The sequence below is a fragment of the Symphodus melops genome, assembly GCF_947650265.1.
Source record: "Symphodus melops genome assembly, chromosome: 15".
In the NCBI taxonomy this organism is placed as follows: Eukaryota; Metazoa; Chordata; class Actinopteri; order Labriformes; family Labridae; genus Symphodus; species Symphodus melops.
This window is the reverse complement of record NC_136705.1, coordinates 2,961,443-2,978,942: the sequence shown is the minus strand read 5'-3', so window position 1 is coordinate 2,978,942 and position 17,500 is coordinate 2,961,443. Positions and strand designations below refer to the sequence as shown.

General features: G+C 43.5%; 1 protein-coding gene across 5 annotated transcripts in view; it reads right to left on the bottom strand.

The window, feature by feature from the left end:
- Positions 1-17,500, bottom strand: part of LOC306835720 (stromal membrane-associated protein 1-like) — a 69,333-nt gene that overhangs the window by 32,752 nt on the left and 19,081 nt on the right. For 3 of the 5 annotated variants that reach the window (XM_079362428.1, XM_079362424.1, XM_079362426.1), the window contains exons 5-6: positions 15,069-15,137; positions 12,511-12,588 (exon numbers count right to left, since the gene is read on the bottom strand). In XM_079362428.1, the coding sequence (XP_079218554.1) occupies positions 12,511-12,588; positions 15,069-15,137 (147 nt within the window). The remainder of the gene's footprint in view (positions 1-12,510; positions 12,589-15,068; positions 15,138-17,500) is intronic. The other 2 variants (XM_079362427.1, XM_079362425.1) reach the window with 2 other exon arrangements.

The window sequence follows — 17,500 nt, the reverse complement described above, 5'->3', positions numbered from 1 at the left end:
TTTTTTTTTTAAAGGAAAGTATTAGAAAATAAACCTTCAGTATATGTCTTGTTCTCCATTGAAAAGACGAAGTTGTGGATTAACTATGGAGCCCTGGACTGTTATGAGAGATGTTGATTTGGATGAGTCTCTGCGAACATGAATCCGTCTTAGTTCTTCTTTTAGTCGTGAAGAAAAGGTTGTAAACAACTGTTTCTGACATCCATTAATAACGCAGTCTACACAGGTCGGGTCGGGTCCATGTGTTCGTGTGGGCTGCTGGTTGATCCTGAGTGACTCATCGTGTGTGCACTTCACATGATGAGTCATAATCTTTAAAAGGACAGAGTGTGAACTTTGCAGGAAACGTGACATTTGAGAACGGCGCTCATTAATTTCTGCTGCATCAAGCTCTTCTTCTCTCTCTCATTCTGATCGAGTCAGACATATTTGGAAAAGGTCTTATTAAATAAATGTGTGTCCCAATCGTGGCTGATTATTTGTGGCTCTTCTTCACTTCTGGTATGACATTTTGGATCCTTGAAAAACACTTAAATGAGGAGTTTTCTTCTCATAAGACACTGATGTCTTACTTTAGCCGAGGCGGTGACATCATCTAATCAAACTGTTTTATTCTTTATTTTGTTCTTTTATCTGCGGTACGGTATTTGGATTCCTGTCTTTGTGTTTTGCTGAAGGGCTGATTGTTTGTTGTGTTTTTATTTCCATCATTCAACAAAGTGATTTTTAAGGCAGTAGTTGTCCGATGAAGGGGGAGGGGCCTAAAATGTCACATGTGCTGATCATTTTTCAATAACCTGTGATTGGTGCAGCTGCAGACTAAGTCTTTCTCCGTCTCTGGATCTTTTCTGTCCGGCACCCAGAACTCACGTTTTTCTGCTGTGCGTCAGAAAACTTGAGACAGTTATTGGCTCCTGTGGGGAAACAACGTTCTGCTCCATCCTTCACACTTTCAAACTATTCTCTGATGTCTGTCTGAGAGAAATAACTGAGGCTAAACGGCAATTCTTCTCAAGGCTTTCATGAAGTGCTTTGACTAAATCAGACATTTTATATCCAGTGTTTGCTGTTATCCACTGACACAAATCAGCCAGGCCACTAAATCTGCAGTATGTTGTGTTTGAGGCCCTGAGCCTGATGAGCAGACATGGCTCTGTAGGATACAAGTGTGTATGAGTACGTGTGTATGTGTCATCCAGCCTCTGCTGCAGCCCAGCAGGAGGGATGTGTGTATGTGTGTGTGTGTGTGTGTGTGTGTTCATGAATAAGATGGAGGTGTGTATTTGTGCATCTATGCATTTAAAGCAATATTTGTGCTTGGATGTGTGCATTGCATGATCGAGCCTATAAGTGTGTATACACATGTGTATACAGTGTATGTGTGTGCTTTATTCTCTTCCTCCAGCAGTGCAAGCCCAGGGTATTGATTAGCCTCCTTGTGGCTATACGCTATTGATCCTCTGACTGCTAGACCTCCCAAAGCAATGCTTTCAATGTGTGTGGTGTGTGTGGTGTGTGTGTGTGTGTGTGTGTGTGTGTCACGTTATTAGTCACAGAACACTGCTCCTCTGGCTGTCCTTCACACCATCCCCTCAAACTAAATGGAATCGACCACAGATATGCTTTAGCTGCCACTGCTGAGCATGTGTGTGTGTGTGTGTGTGTGTGTGTGTGTGTGTGTGTGTGTGTGTAGGTAAATGTGTGTGTTTGTTTATGAGTGAGTGAGTGTGTGCCACAACCAATCATGGAAACCTTTGAGAGCCCAACACAGTCCAGATGTACGGAGCACCTAGCGATAACACACTCCCTAAATCCCTGCGCTGAATGAACAAAAGATACACACATCTGCACGTGCACACACACACATCTGCACACACACACGCACACACACACACACACACACATCTGCACGTGCACACACACACACATCTGCACACACACACGCACACACACACACACACACACTCCTCATTACTATCTCCAACAAAGAGGAAAGCCAGTGTTTTTCATGAGGGGAAGCAGCCTCGTGTTCTCTTTGATAATTTATTCATGAGCTGAATGGAAAAGACAACATAACAGTCCAACGGGACGACAGTGATTTAGTGTTTGCAGAGAGAGAGAGGGAGAGAGAGGTAGAGAGGGGGAGAGAGAGGGAGAGAGAGAGAGAGAGAGAGAGAGAGAGAGAGAGAGAGAGAGAGAGAGAGAGAGAGAGAGAGAGAGAGAGAGAGAGAGAGAGAGAGAGAGAGAGAGAGAGATGAAGAAGAGATGGAGATGAATGGAGGGGGGAGTCGGAAAACAGCATGAGAGATAATGGAGTTACTTCTTGCTCTGTGTGTGTGTGTGTGTGTGTGTGTGTGTGTGTGTGTGTGTGTGTGTGTGTGTGTGTGTGTGTGTGTGTGTGTGTGTGTGTGTGTGTGTGTGTGTGGTCAACACTCGTACTAGTGATGAGTACAACTACATGTCATTAAATTGTTCACCAATGTGAATTTTAGTTAGTTTGGACTGAAATGTGAACTCAACTGGAACTGGAAGCTGTCTGCTCTGAATAAAGGAGGGATTCATTATTCAAAAAAAAAACAGTTACAGGGATTAAACTCAACAAGTTGCTTCACAATATATTCAATATATGCAACTTATTAGGGAAAAAAAATCTGATATCGATATATCGTTGGTCTGTAGCGATAAATATACATAAAGACATATAGTTATCAAACAAAAGATAAATAAAGAGAAGATGGGAGGTAACTGTGCATCACACTCTTGTTGTGATCCGTATAGCGCCCCCTGCTGGAGAAAGAGAAGTGCTAGCGTAATACAAAGATACTCAAATGAAATGCTGTTTGACCAGTGAATAATGAAATGAAATATCAGAGCGCATCTGCCATAAATAAGCCGATATGATCGTGTGCTAATGTTGGCCGATATTCAACAGGAAGGAACAGAAAGGAGGGAAAGAGGAAAACTGGAGCTTTGACAGGCCAATCAAAGCTGCAGAAAACGGTTTCATTTGCGTATAAATATAAAAAGAAAGAGAAACTTGTTGATACTCCACTGTGTCTGACAAACTAACAGTCTACTGTACATCCACACGTCTCACGTTATCTCTGTGTTTGCTCAAAGTATCCATCCGTACATTTGATTTGAAATCCCACCACTCCCTCTGATATGGAGATTTCTCGACCTCAGCAGCTGAATATTTTATTAACTTTTAATTTAAAGCGGCCGAGCAGAAAAGTCAATGCTGCTGGTTAATTTTTCATTTAAATTCACAACATATCCCAGAGTGTCCTCCTGTCAATTAACAGATACATCAGCCATGCTGCCCTTCAGCCAGAAACACTTTATTAGTCTGTCAGAAGAACGTTTGAGTGGATGCTGAAGGTCAAAGGGATGACCGACAGGATTATCTGACAAGCAAAAACAAAACGGGGCGAACACACCTGCAGAACATCATCCCATCATCCCTCAGCCATCTCCAATCAACACAGGACTAATGGAGCATATTTAGAGGCCATATGCTCAGCTGGACCTCATCCAAACATCTCCAGCAAGGCCAAAAATGCTGACTTTATTACATTAGGTGTGCTTGAGGTTGAGATGCGCCTGGCATTTAATTAAAGAGGAAGATGTTAAATGTTGGAGTAAGCACCTCGAGAAGCAGCACGTGTATAAATCTGGTCACCGGTGTGTGTGTTCATTCACACCTTCACGTTTGGCCGGTCGCTACAATTAAAGGCAGACATTTCCTCCAGGAACACTTTTTTTGGTTAAAATTGTCTTTAGGACCTGACGGACATTAATAACTCATGTGCTCTAAAAAAAAAAGAACCAAAAAATCCATCATCTGTAGCTGTTGTAAGCCTGTAAAAACTTTGACCAACATCTGCAATGAGGTCCCAATCTGACGAACCAATCACACGCCTCCCTGTCTCCCTGCTCGCTCTCCACCCCTTACCTGCACAACTTGCCATCTTCAAAATTGCCTACAGTGCCTTACAAACAAAAAACTAAAAAAGAACATCTGCAGTGATGAATTTTGGGATCTCGTCTCCTTACAGCTCACTAATAAACGTCATTATTATGCCATGTTACTTGATTCTGATTGGCCACTGACTCATAGCTGTGGTCTGCTGGTATCACCTGGACCCTGTAGGAAGAAGAGCTGAGGTCTTGGGTTTACAGCTAATGAGGATCTGAACAAGTCTTCATGGTGCTGTTACATAATAAAGTGACCTCGTCTTCATATCCTTCCAGCACTGAGCCTATTTTAGTCTTTTTAGAGCTGCAGTGATGTGCTGAGGTTAGCACGTTTCAATCACTTTCACATGCGACTGACGTGTGGGACAACATCTGTCTGAACATCTGTGTCACGGTGAAACGGGGATCAAATCCACACTGCTTGATTAAAGGTGTAAAGAAGACTGCATCAATTATAACATCTAAGAGTGGCCTTCCAAGAACATCATGGAGTTGTATAGCCGTGCTGTGGGTTCGATTAAGCTTCATTAGAAAAGGGTTAAAAATGCAGTAAATCAAATAGATCAGCATCAGACCCAAACATGGTCTGTTTATTATAGGATTCCCCCCCCCCCCACACACACACACACACACACACACACACACCCATTGTTGTTTGTATGCAACGGGAAAAGATGGCAGATCCTACAGAATAATGAGGTCAAAGCTGAATTATTAATCATTCACACACGAGAGAACTCTACTTTTGCCTTAGTGGAGGAATTTGATGTTAAGCAAACTCAAGGAAAGTGTTAGCTCGAGTGATCAAACTCTTTAAGATATCCACATCCATGTGTTGTCTTATGAAGACTTTTGTTCATGCATAAGGTGTCAAACACGGACACTTCAGGCCTCTCTCACTTCTCTGTCACAAATACACAAGAGTGTCCTTTGCAAAAGTCTTTTTTCAACCAGAGGAAGCTCAACGTGCAGCTGGAAAAATATCAATACAAAACAATATGCTTTTTCATGAACGCTGCTATGTTCATTTGGTGGCACTCAAAACAGGAAGCTTTAAAGTGCAGATGTCTCGACTTTTTGATTAAGCCTGTCACCTCAACACCTTTATCTTCATGTCTCTCTCTTTGTCACCTCCAAAAATGGTGTTTTAGGTAGGAGGGTGTCAGCTGTGACTAAAGGAGGGAAGGATACAAACAGGAGGAAACTGCAGCCAAGGTGTCAAAAACATCCCACCTGATGGAGCATCTCCAGCACGCCACAGGATAACTGAGTGATAATATCTTAGTGGCATCTCGATGGATTTGGTTTGGTGTGCTGATGCTACGCCTCCGCATCTTAGACAACGTGCAAGAGATCGTTTGTGAGCAGAACAAAGAACGACGTCGACGGTCAAGGAGAAGGAACTGAACCAGATGTGCAGATACGACTCTGCAGCCTGTCGTTTGCAAACTGTTAGCATGTTCAAGGTTCAAGGTTCAAGGTTCTTTATTTGTCAAATATGCCACATGTTAAACATACAGCACAGATGAAATTGCATTCCCCCCCCCCCAGTGCAAACCTGCAGTGCATAAAAGAGCACTAAAGAAAAAACTAGCAATACTATACAACAAATAACTTAACTAAAGACATTTGGACAACAAATAACGAATAACAGACAATCGACAGACAAGGGCACTTGTGAGTGTTTCGCTTTGAGGTAGAATGTGATAAATTACTATGAGGTAGATAAATTACAGTATTAACAATATAAACAGAGTGCAGATTAAAAGAATCTTTGAATCTGCAGCCTGTCGTTTGCAAACTGTTAGCATGTAGTTGATGTAAAACTGTGCTCAACTGTTGCCAAACTCATCCTGCACCGACCAATGAAGAAGAGGCAGAACTTCTAACATCAGCTCTGTCAACAACAACATAGAATTCAATTCAATTCAAAAAACTTTATGTGTATTCAAGGATGAGAGTTCAGTAGAGTTTACAGGTCCAGGGCTGGAGGACAGGATTCCTCTACACTGTGTTCAAGCTGTTTTTGGTCATGTTTAAAAAAAACATTCTGCACGCAGAGCAATTAAAACCGACCTGAGAGTCACTCCTGAGAGAAGCAGAAGTTACATTTCGTTACCTAGCAACAATGAGCATCGGTGAAAACATGTTGTAAAACTGAGGTCACATAATCCCCTCAATGGAAATGGGCCCTTAATGTCACCAGGGTCAGTGTCTGTCTACTTTCAGACACAAGCTTTAAGAGGAACAGTTCTTCTGCTCAGCTTTGGGAAAGTTCAAGAAGCACATCAGGAAGTGGGTTAAAACAACTACTACTTTAAAATGTTCATCCGAGACTCAACCACTGCTGTCTGCATTAAGAGGCTCACCTTCTGACTGGTTGTACATTTACTTTGCTCAAACAGTGGTTGAGAAGAGCCCGGGAAGTCTCTGTCATTTTGATGAGTTCAAGGTCAAAGATCATGTTCATGTATTTTTAGAGAAACAAAGCAGGAAGTGAATAAATGTAACGCTGAACCAGTTTAATCCTGTCAGCACAACGTTCACCAAGCTCAGGTCTGACAGGGCGCCGACAACCACGAGGCAAGTTAGAGTTCTTCATGTCAGAACTTTTCCAATCAAAACACATCCATCACTCATTCCCATTTCCTCAAATAACACACAGCAGTCCGAGCCCAATTAGACTCCTCGTTTATCCAAACTAAAGTTGCACCAAAACAAAAATGTAATTGCAATCAAACCCACAAATGGATGAGCAATCAAATCCCAAATTATCTCTGCAAAGCTGCAGAGACTGCAGAGAAATGATAATGGATGCTTCAGATGTTCCCTGTGTTCATCAGCAACAGCATTTATATTCACATCCTCTCTGTAAGGCAAACAGCACGCTCGGAATAATATCCACAAGTGAGCACGCCTTACTGAAAGTGTAACATCTGTGACTGCTAAAAGACGGTGACTTTACAAACAGTTAATCCTGTAACGTCTGCAGGTCCTGCTCAGCACAGGATCCAGCTCCTTCCTTTGGTCCGTGGCTAATTAGCCAAAGAGATGTTGCATTGCACCATTCAAGGCTCCGTGTTGGCCGACCCTCCGGTAGACCACCACCGACCCCGAGGCTGCAACGTGAGACCCAGTAAACTCTTTTGAAATTCATCTTTTTATTGTAACCTGCGGGTGAACTGGATCCAGGCAACATTTGTGTCTTTCTCAAACTAAGTCTCGTCTAAATCATCTTACCGATAGCAACAGATCTAAATGTAACCACAAAAGAGTTTGGTTTTTAAAAAACAGTCTGCTGGTTCAGACAATGGTGTCTGGGAGAGGTCAGGCAGGCAAAGACAGCAGTGATATAGAAATGCTAATGACAGCCATTCAAACAGGGAATCGTAGAAATTCCCGGGTGTTTACGGGGCGGATAATCCGGCTAACCCTCTTTAGTGGCGTATTTTCAGGAGCTCTGGAAAAAGATCGACAAAAAAAAAAAGGTTTTGTTGTGATTCTAAAGAATGACATGCTATGAGCCTTTTCAGCTATTTCTATCATATGATGCATCTTAAGATTTAGTCTTATTTTGTGCATGAATCACTTTGGCCATTTCATGACTTTACATCACTGGACTGAGCCGATCTTAAGAAGCACTAACCTCTGGATTTAATGAGCATCTTCAACGTCTTGTCGCCCTAAATCACTGCGCTGGGACATGATCCACCACGTGTGTGTGTGTGTGTGTGTGTGTGTGTGTGTGTGTGTGTCATAATCGTCCTTACTTCTGGCTTTTGTCTTTATTCTAAGATTTAACACAATTGAGATGAATAAATCAGAAACCACAAAGAGCACGAACACGTTTCTCTCCGCAGCGATGATCGGAGGAGGACATTAGCATCTGAAAAATCCACATCTGACTGTAGAGTGAGATCCATATCTGGTGCATTCACAGTAGTCCTTTGTTCGTTTGAATATTAATACGAGTTGTGCAAAAGGGAAAAGGCCAAAGTGCTGCTTGTGTAAACCTCTCAGAAGGAGAAAGGAAATGAAGTAACACTGAGCGAAGATTAAATATTTCAGCTGATTAAAGCTCGCGAGTGAGAGGGGGTTTTTTTTTTCTGCACGTAGAGATGAAAGAGATTGTGCTGTTTGGCAGGCTGGTACAGTTATGTCATGATTGTACAGTGTTATTATTTTTGCTTGAGAGAGAAGGAAATGGCACAAAGCAGACTGGAGGGTCAGAAAAGGCGGAGATACAGAAGGAGAGAGAGAGAGAGAGAGAGAGAGAGAGCGAGAGAGAGCAAGAAATGTCTGTCAGCATGTTTCCTGCTATGGTGCAGATTAAACAGCTTTCAGCATGTCAGCGTACACGTAGGATAACAAGTCTCACACACACACACACACACACACACACACACACACACACACACACACACACACACACACACACACACACACACACACACACACACACACACACACACACACACACACACACACACACACACACACACACACACACACACACACACACACACACACACACACACACCTCCTTGACACTGGGGTTCATCGACAGCAGCAGCTCGACGGATAAGGAGGAAGAAAAATAAGATGCCAGATATCTCTGCCAACATACACACACACACACACACACACACACACACGCTGAACACACATTCCTGCGACATACATCACACACAACAACGTGTAACATATCTGCTGATCAACAGAAGCTCTGTTAGCATGCTGCTGTCAGCATTTATCTCAAAGCATTGCTGTGCAGAGCTGACAGCATCTTAAATAGGACGATTTAAAATCATCTTTCAGACACCATTTCATTATTCAGTTCAACATATTCATGCAACCTATTTTACTCAAAGCTCCAAATCTGAACGTTATCCACTGAATGATATTAATAAATGACCTCACTGCATCATCAGACTTTAAGGAAACGTGTCATGTCGAAGTGCTCTGACAACGACGCAGCAGCTTTAGATTCTGGTCCTGAATGTTCTGGAACATCAGAAACATGTGGAGACGCTGACCCGAGCAGTGTGTAGGCAGCTCCCTCCGAGGAGGACCAAAGGCCGGCTGTGTGGCTTCTCATCTTTGGTCGACAGCAGATGATGTGATACACATATATATATGTGTCGAATAAATCGGCTCAATTTAGACTTTATTCCCAGAGATTTCTTCTCTTCACAATATTCAAGTAGTCTAAATTTAAATTAGCATTCATTCCAAAGTGGAATCAGAGGGTAGGATCGTAGACGTTTCCCATTATCTGATTTTAAAAAGCCATTTTTTGCAACTATCAGTGCAGCCCCCTGCTGGCCATTAAAATAGTGCAGAGAACAACGTACGTCCTGTCCTTCAGAATCCGACACACCAAGGAGATCACCAGCCGTCGGACCATCGGTGAGCAGTCAACGCCCTCGTGTGTCCGACAGGTTCAGAAAAGCCCCTCGAGCCTTCTGCTGTGGTATCAGCCCATTAGTGCAGTTTCTCCTCGTTTGTCTCTTCTTTTCTTTTTCCTCTTAAAGGCAAAGGGCCGAGAACTTTTCATCACACAAGCTCGATTAGTACCTATATGACGAGTGGTGGGCGACAGCGGTGGGAAAATGGTCTTCTCGTATCATAGCAACAGACCACCACCACCTGCTGGCGTGGAGATTTAATGCGTGCTGGTTGGCCGTCGACTGTCGTCTTTGTTCTCGTGCAACTTTGGCCTTCGTCACCGCCAGCTCTTTGTCTTTACAGTGCGGACGTGGACTTGTTTCTGTTCATGTGAAAATGAGTCAAATAACTGAAATAAGATGCAAACAGCTCAGTCATCCTGTTTCTAAAGTCAAGGAGAATTACACACTGTTGCAGCAGAAAGACTCAACATGAAATATAAATGTGGCAACATTTTTCTAAATGTGATAAAGGTTCATCGAGTCCCGGCTTTCTACAGACTACAGACCCCTGTGTTTCATTTCACTCTCAGTGGGTACAGTTGCTCATAGCCTACATTCCCATTCCCTGTGGAGGGAACAAACACACACACACACACACACACGCGCACTAAGAGATAGATTATTCCCACAGCGTTCGCTGGCCATGAAAATAGTCTGATTTTACAAACCATGACCCAGAAACACACACAGCCACTGCTTCAGACCCCCCCCCCCCCCCCACACACACACACACACACACACACACACACACAGAGAAACTAAAGACATTCATGCACACATACCCTAACATTCAAACACATACACTTTGATAAACACCTCTCAGACACACACTTCTCTCTCCTCCAGACTGTCTCTTCAGTAATTGTCGGTCGTTCTGACACCGGCCTGAGCTCCTCCGGTCCAAACACATTTACTTCAAAACACTTATCTTGGAAAATTGCAGAAAATTACGCCTTTCATTTATCTTTCCATCAAGTTCCAGATTAGATTTTGAGTTCAGGGTATTTTATGAAGGTCACCTTTCATGATGTGTGGGCTTCTCTGTCTGACGCAGCGGCAGCATCCAGTCTTTCTACCTTTTTTTATTTTTTTAAAGCTAATTTTAGATTAATGTGCCAGCAGCAAGGACTTGCAGACATCCATTATTTTAAAGACACGAGAAGTTTCCTCAGAGAGTAACACACATGACCACGACTTCTCCGAGGTTGTTTATTCAGCTCACACTTTCACCTCTGCCTATAAAATCATATTATTCCAAATGTGGCTGACACGGTCACACTGCTGTTCATGAATGAGAAATGATTCACAGCGATGCATGGAGCTAAACCAAAGCATCTGTGAACAGCATGAATGTTTATGAAGGCTGTCCCCGGAGGACGGAGCTCCACAGGCTCTCGCCCTCTGCTGTCACACGTCATGGCTCCAGAGCGCCACAAGCAGCAACACAGACAGCAGCACCCGCGACACGGCCTTCCATTTTCTGTACCGAGTATTTGTGAGGACAACGTACAATAGGAGAGACGTGATCACGGTTGTAAAAAGTTCATCCCAGAGCTCCCTGCAGTATTCATCCCCTCCGCACTGACTCAGCTCAGGGAACATTCAGCCGTGGGCGTGGCGTGGGACGCAGGAGTGTGAGTGTGGAGTAAGGCTGAGAAGGGGTCTAAAGTTTCTGGCACATTTCCAGGCACTTTCCACGGAAAGTTGAGCTCGGGAATTTTGGGAATATTCCAAACTTTCCGCAGGAATTATGAGAATTGTAGGAAATTAACAGGAAATTGAGGGTCACTTAATTGAACTGTATGATATCCAAGCAAACGTAAAAAATATTGTTTTGTCCTATGCAGACATCCACACACAATAATACAATTAAAATAAACATCAACAGATTTACATTACATTTTCTTAAATATATTATCCCATATATTTTTTTAATTCCTGTTTATTCCCATAAATTCCTGTGCAAAGTTTCCAGCTTTGAAAATTCCTGTTGTTTTGCAACCCCAGTGTGGAGGAAGCGGTTTGAGAAAGGCCTTCATATAACAGCTGCATTATATGAGAATATGAGAAAGAGAACAGACTCTTAACTTTTTACTATCTCTACTTTATTATTATTATCTAATTATTTTTGCAGTCAGCAGTTTAAAGTAGCTGCAGCTGATTTGCTTCACTGTGCCACATCCTGCGATGTGACGACTGCACATGGGCGATGCATGCACCATCAAGGATAACGATATCTTCCTCAGCGCTTCTCTCTCTACTTTATTTCTCTCCCCACTTCAAGCCTTGTTAACACTAATGCCAAAACACAGCGTGGCTATTACTGTCAAGCAGTCGCTAGAAACACCGTGTAGATCAAAGCGTCAAAATACCTGGAACAAGAAAACATTAACGTTGTTCCCTATTTTCACGGTGGATCAGTTTTAAATGTGTTCAAGAAATGTCCTCAGTGAGAGCTGCAGGAGATAATCTGCTCCCCTCCGAGGTGAAAGCAGCGGTTATGATCCCGCAGCACAGGCCGCATTAATGAACAGCGATACATAATGTTATTCAAAAGACAAACAGCAGCAGGGCGCCGAGGACTTCTTCAATCTTTGTCTTTGCAGATCGTGACTCGGACTTGACTGAGATTCTTAAACTGGCTGAACAAAGGAGGTCGCAGGTCAGAGAAGATTTGGACTTTCTCCGCATGGTGAAGATCCTTTAGATTCATGCCTGCAATGTACTGCAGCTGTAGCAGTTCCCGTTGTCCCTCTGTCTCTTTTTAGGAATGAAGGTGTGACGTCAGCATCTCAACAAGGTGCGTGTGCCCCCTGTCTCTGTTCTGGAGGGAATACGCTCATCATGATAGTTATGGAGAAGATAAACGTACTCGTGTACACATACACAACCGGCTGCATGGACACAACGTAGTGGACGAGCACAGCCGACGCTTCAAACAGACACAAGGCGGCCATGGTTTGGCCTTCCAGTTAACAACACGCATCTATCTCTGGCTCAAAGCTGCTCGGCCAACAGATTCACCTGTTGTTTCATTTCAAACATCCTCTGATGTGTTTTTATAAAACCACACGAGTCTTACCTTTGTGTTGTTGTGTCTCTCTACTTTGTCAGTATCCTTCTCTTTCTTTCTTTCCTCTTTTTTCTTTTCACGCTCCTTCTGGGGGGGAGAAAAAGTGAAGATCTCTTAAATTGATAACTGCGATCATAGTGCATAAACACCTGCATGGATACATTCTATAATTTCATTTCTTTGTGCCTTCAATCCACAGTGCAGTAGCAGCAGGTCTGTTCTGCAACACAATCATAAGTGTCATGTGTTTGCCCTGCAGCACTGTAATGAGCACAACAAACTGCTGAGTCCTGCAGAAAGGAGACATTACTCTTCATTAAATCTCTGTTTCACGGCCGTTCTAATATTCTGTGGGTGGAGGCCCTCGTAGTGAAGATGTGCAGCACCAGAGCAGGTAGAGAACAATTAGATCTCGTCCCTTTAACGTGATTTTAATGCACTCACAATGCAGTTTGTAGGTGCAGACGTTATTATCATCCAGAGGGTTGGCGTGCTTTTTTCACCTTAATGTTTTCTCTCTTGCTTTATTGTATGTTAATGTGGGAGTTCTGACGATGCCACCAACAGGCTTCAGCTAATGACTGTCAGCGTGCCAGAGAGAAAAGCTTAGTGTGGAATCAGACCATCATGGTAACAAGAAGAGTCCGTGTCTCCTTCTGGCTCGACTCTCACACAAATAATCCTTCTGGCTCCTTCTGTGTTTATCATTATTTATGTGTGGACGGTCATTTGTCGGGGGAACCACAGCTACTTAATAATCATCAGTGTGAGTCAGAATCAACATTCACAGCATCACACATTGTTGTAGAGACTGGCGTTATGTGAGCATGCGTTAGGTCGCGAGCTTTTGGACTTTTGCAATAATTACTCTGCTACCGTACTTCCCAAGCTGATACGTTTGCATATTGAGAAGCCAAACCACGAATCAAACTTTATTTATATCATATATTTCAGACAAGAATACATACAAATGACATGAATACAAACATTTCAAATAAATCAATTTAAAAAAAAAAATCTTCACTTTTTGCTATATTCAATCCAGAAACGTGAAATGAGTCTTCTTAAAGTTACTCTAAAGGTACAGTGTGGAGAATTGTAAGCTAATGTTTACATTAAAATGTCAGAACTGAAAATGGACGAAAGCCGTTTGTTTGGGGTTTTTTTGTGGAGTACTAACGTCACCTCAAATAGTTCCAAAAGTTATCAAAGAAAGAGAAATGTAATTTTATTGTTGTAACAGGACGTGTCTTGTAGGCGACCGCCATGACAGACACGAAATGTTCATCGATGTCACAGAAACTCCGGACGTTACGTCAAAGACGGCTGCATGAGCGATTGACTTTATACTGTCCTTATAAAACTCAAATCTGTCCGACCTGAAGGTTTCACAAAGTGTGCAAGTTGTGCTCCAGCAGCGACGCATTTCAGATTAGCTCAAACAGGATTAAGCTAACGAGGAAGGCCGGCTCATGGCTGCACAGGAGAGTTAGCATTCATGACGACATGAACGACTCGCACCTTCCTACAGTCACTGTGTTTTAGATTGATTTTATATGGAAGGATATTAGAGAGGGAGGTTTTCATAGAAAACAACACAGAGAAAGTCCGGGTCAAATATTAACGCTAACCACAGAGACTCAAACAGTGGTCACAGCTTCGTCCTGAAAATGTAGCATTACTGGTTTCTGTCCAGTTTAAACCCACTGATGTCCACCTCTACACCACGTCAGTTATATTTAGCATTTGGTATTTTTGTTGATGTATCCATCAGCAGGTCTGACTTTATTATCTCTGAGACTCTGGCAGGCACTAAGTCTCTGACTCTATTAGCTTGAGCTAATGAGGGCCAATTTACTGCATCAGCATTAGCCGGCTCACACTCCCATCTGATCCTCGCTCATAAAAACATCCAAAAACAACTAACGGGATCTCGCTCTGTGTACCTCCTGTTGTTTGATACGTTTATATCTAACACTCATTGGGCACAATCTGTCCCGTGCCCAAGCATGTTTGACCCCCACAGTCCAGTTCGATGGACGAGTGTGAGATGCTCCAGCTCGGAGCACGTCCTCGGCTTTGGCACGGTGTGGTTGCTCATTTGCGAGCACATGCAAGGTACGGCAACATGGGCATGATATGTACTCCAATCGATGCAACCGTTTCTCTCAACAATCATTTCAAGAGAAGGCAGCAAAAAGGGTTGAGAGATCGAGTACTCAGATTCGGCTGGCACTCAAGAACAAGGTTTTCAGGAAATCCTGGACTTTTGGTTGTGGCGGATGAGGGTACCTTTAGCATCTTATGTTCAGAGGCTTGGCCACAAACTAAACAGTTTTATGTTAAGGGAATGGGGGAGAAAGAGGGAGGTAAAAAAGTAAATTCTTACACATTTCTGATTCATTTACGTCCAGTTTTAGAATCTTTACAGGTTTATACTACCTATAAACTAATATTATATATTACAAGTAAAAATTGTGACCTTTTATTTGGCCCATGTAAACAAAGACAACACCACAACATATCAACAACACAACCAAAGCAGAGAGCGTAAGAAAGTGCCTCACCTCCTGCTTGCTCCTGTCGGCCTGGGAGGACGGCGAGGAGGAGGGAGGAGCAGCTTCAGACGACTTCTGCTGGAAGAAATCCACACACAGGGTCAGACACAGGGAGCGGGAAGGAAGAGGAGTACTGAAAAATGAAGAGTGACAGTCAGAGCATGGAGAACGGAGGAAGCAAGAAAGAGCATAGCAGGGAGGAGGACGGGGCAGCGGCGGAGCGGAGTTAATTAGAGGGAAAGGAGGAGGATTTTTCAGCCTGGAGCAGAGAGCGCCGCGCTTCATTGGACGCCGCAGGCCGAGGTTACATTCAGCCTCACGGAGAGAGTGTGTGTGAAGACACGGTCCGACACAAACACACACACTTATGGAGTGTGGAGATGACCTCCATTAACCTGCCGTTGACCTGTGAGGCAGACTAGGAGCAGGCCTGTATCGAACACTGAGAGGAGCCGCAGCACTCCCTGATTTTTGTTTTTCTCAAACAGTGAAGAAAAAGAGTCAGACTGCGGGGGGCGCCATCGTCTCTCATCGGGGAGGTAAGGACACTTAACTGTTCCCGCTGCTTTAACAACGGTTGATGAATAAATTAGTGATTGACTTCTCATGGCCATGATGTCATCAGTGTGTGAATGTGTAGGCTGTGACGTGCGGCGTGAAAGCGCTTTGACCAGCCAGAAGACGAGAAGAGGCGACACACCAGGGTTCTGATGCGAAGCGTCATGATTACATCACCGACAGGTAACACGTCAGCGGTCGATGGACTCGGATGGATGACAGAGGGGGACGCAGAAAGCAAGAGATCATTCCCTCGACATTTGCATGTATGTCACATGAACCGAGCTTTCATGTTCAGAAGACTTCAAATCAATACAGCCGGCTTTTTCCTCTCTCCTTCACGTCAGATGGTCAAACGCCTGGCTTCGCTTCGTACAGCTTTGGTGCACACATGAAAGAAGTCCATTACAACACATGAACACTGATTTCATAAAGAAACCAACATGAGGGTTTTTTTTTTCCCATCTTTCTTCCAGATGTGAATCATCCAATCAGGCGACTTCAGTCTCTTCTGTCTGTATTGAGCAGTTATGCTGTGATTCTCGCCCTCGTCTTCATCTTTTATTCTTTGCCGTCTGGCTGTAAGCACCAAAGCGTCAGCTCGTCCGTCCAGATTTGAACCTCCTCTTCACAGGCTACCTCCCCGAACATCAGTGAATGGATCGATTATTCCAGAAAACAGGGAAACAATTAAAATGATTAAAAAGTCAACGTCGTCGTTCGGTGGTTAATTAGGAGATGAAAAGTGAGAGCAAACCGGTAAACATTTCCAGAGTATTTTTCAGAAGCATCCTCCAGTCTTTAAAAAATGAAGCCAATGTGGAAATTCATCAATAGGTCTGATGAGTTGTTGTCCTTGATTTACTTTTTTTTTTTTAAATGGCTCCATTTTGATTTTGAAAACAAAACGTTCGTCTACAGTTAGCCGCGTAAGCTGACATGATTGACAGGTGGGCGCGGTGTCGCGGTTTGTAAAAACCCGCCTCAGTTCTCAGCGTGTCGTCAGGTCGACTCAAAGCATTTCCAGCGATGCGGCTGAAGCTGATGAGCCTCCGGCGCCCCCTACAGGAACAGACAGCTGACGACAATCAGACTTCATCCATTAACAGTCTACTGTATTTTTGCATGTACAGTGTATGAAGAAAATGAAGAACTGTGACATGTGGCTTGAATTTGTGTTTTTCTCACCCGCTAAGCTAATTTCTTTTTTTGGGAGATGGGTCAGTGGATCGAGTCAGAAATAGAGGAGGGTGGGGAATGATATGCAACAGGCCAGATTAGAACCCGGGGCGACCAATCAGAGGACCACAGCCTCATGTGGCACGCTATAGGCTACCAGCACCCCCATGAGGACATGAAACCATTTACGTGTCACACTGAACACAGTGTCTGTAGCTTAACAAAACCCCACTGCACACACCAGTCTCTGTATTCAATATTTTTTGTCAGACGCTTCAATGAGGCTGAGTGAATGCTTATCTCTAATGGGGACATTTTGTGCTGCAGATAAAGAACACCGAGCTAACTCTCAAATGTGAGCATAAAAACCTGGCAGGGAAAAGATGGATTAACAGAAAGTGATGACATCATTGAAGATCAGCCCACCTTCCTCCTCCTCCTCCTCCTCCGCGCTCTAAAACGACCTCAGGGTTGAAACTAACACTGACGCTGTCTTTCTCCGGACAGAACAGAGGAGGTTTTTTTTTTTTTATCTTCTCACCATTCCTCCCTCCTCAGCTGTTAAGGCATCAAACAACTGCTTGCTCCTGTTGCCTGTGGTGGTGAAAGGAGTTCAGTAGATGTGTGAATTCAGAGCTTTTTTCTAACCCTCTCTACGTATTCAGTTGATGTCTTTCTTTCTTTTTTTAAAATCAAAACTTCCG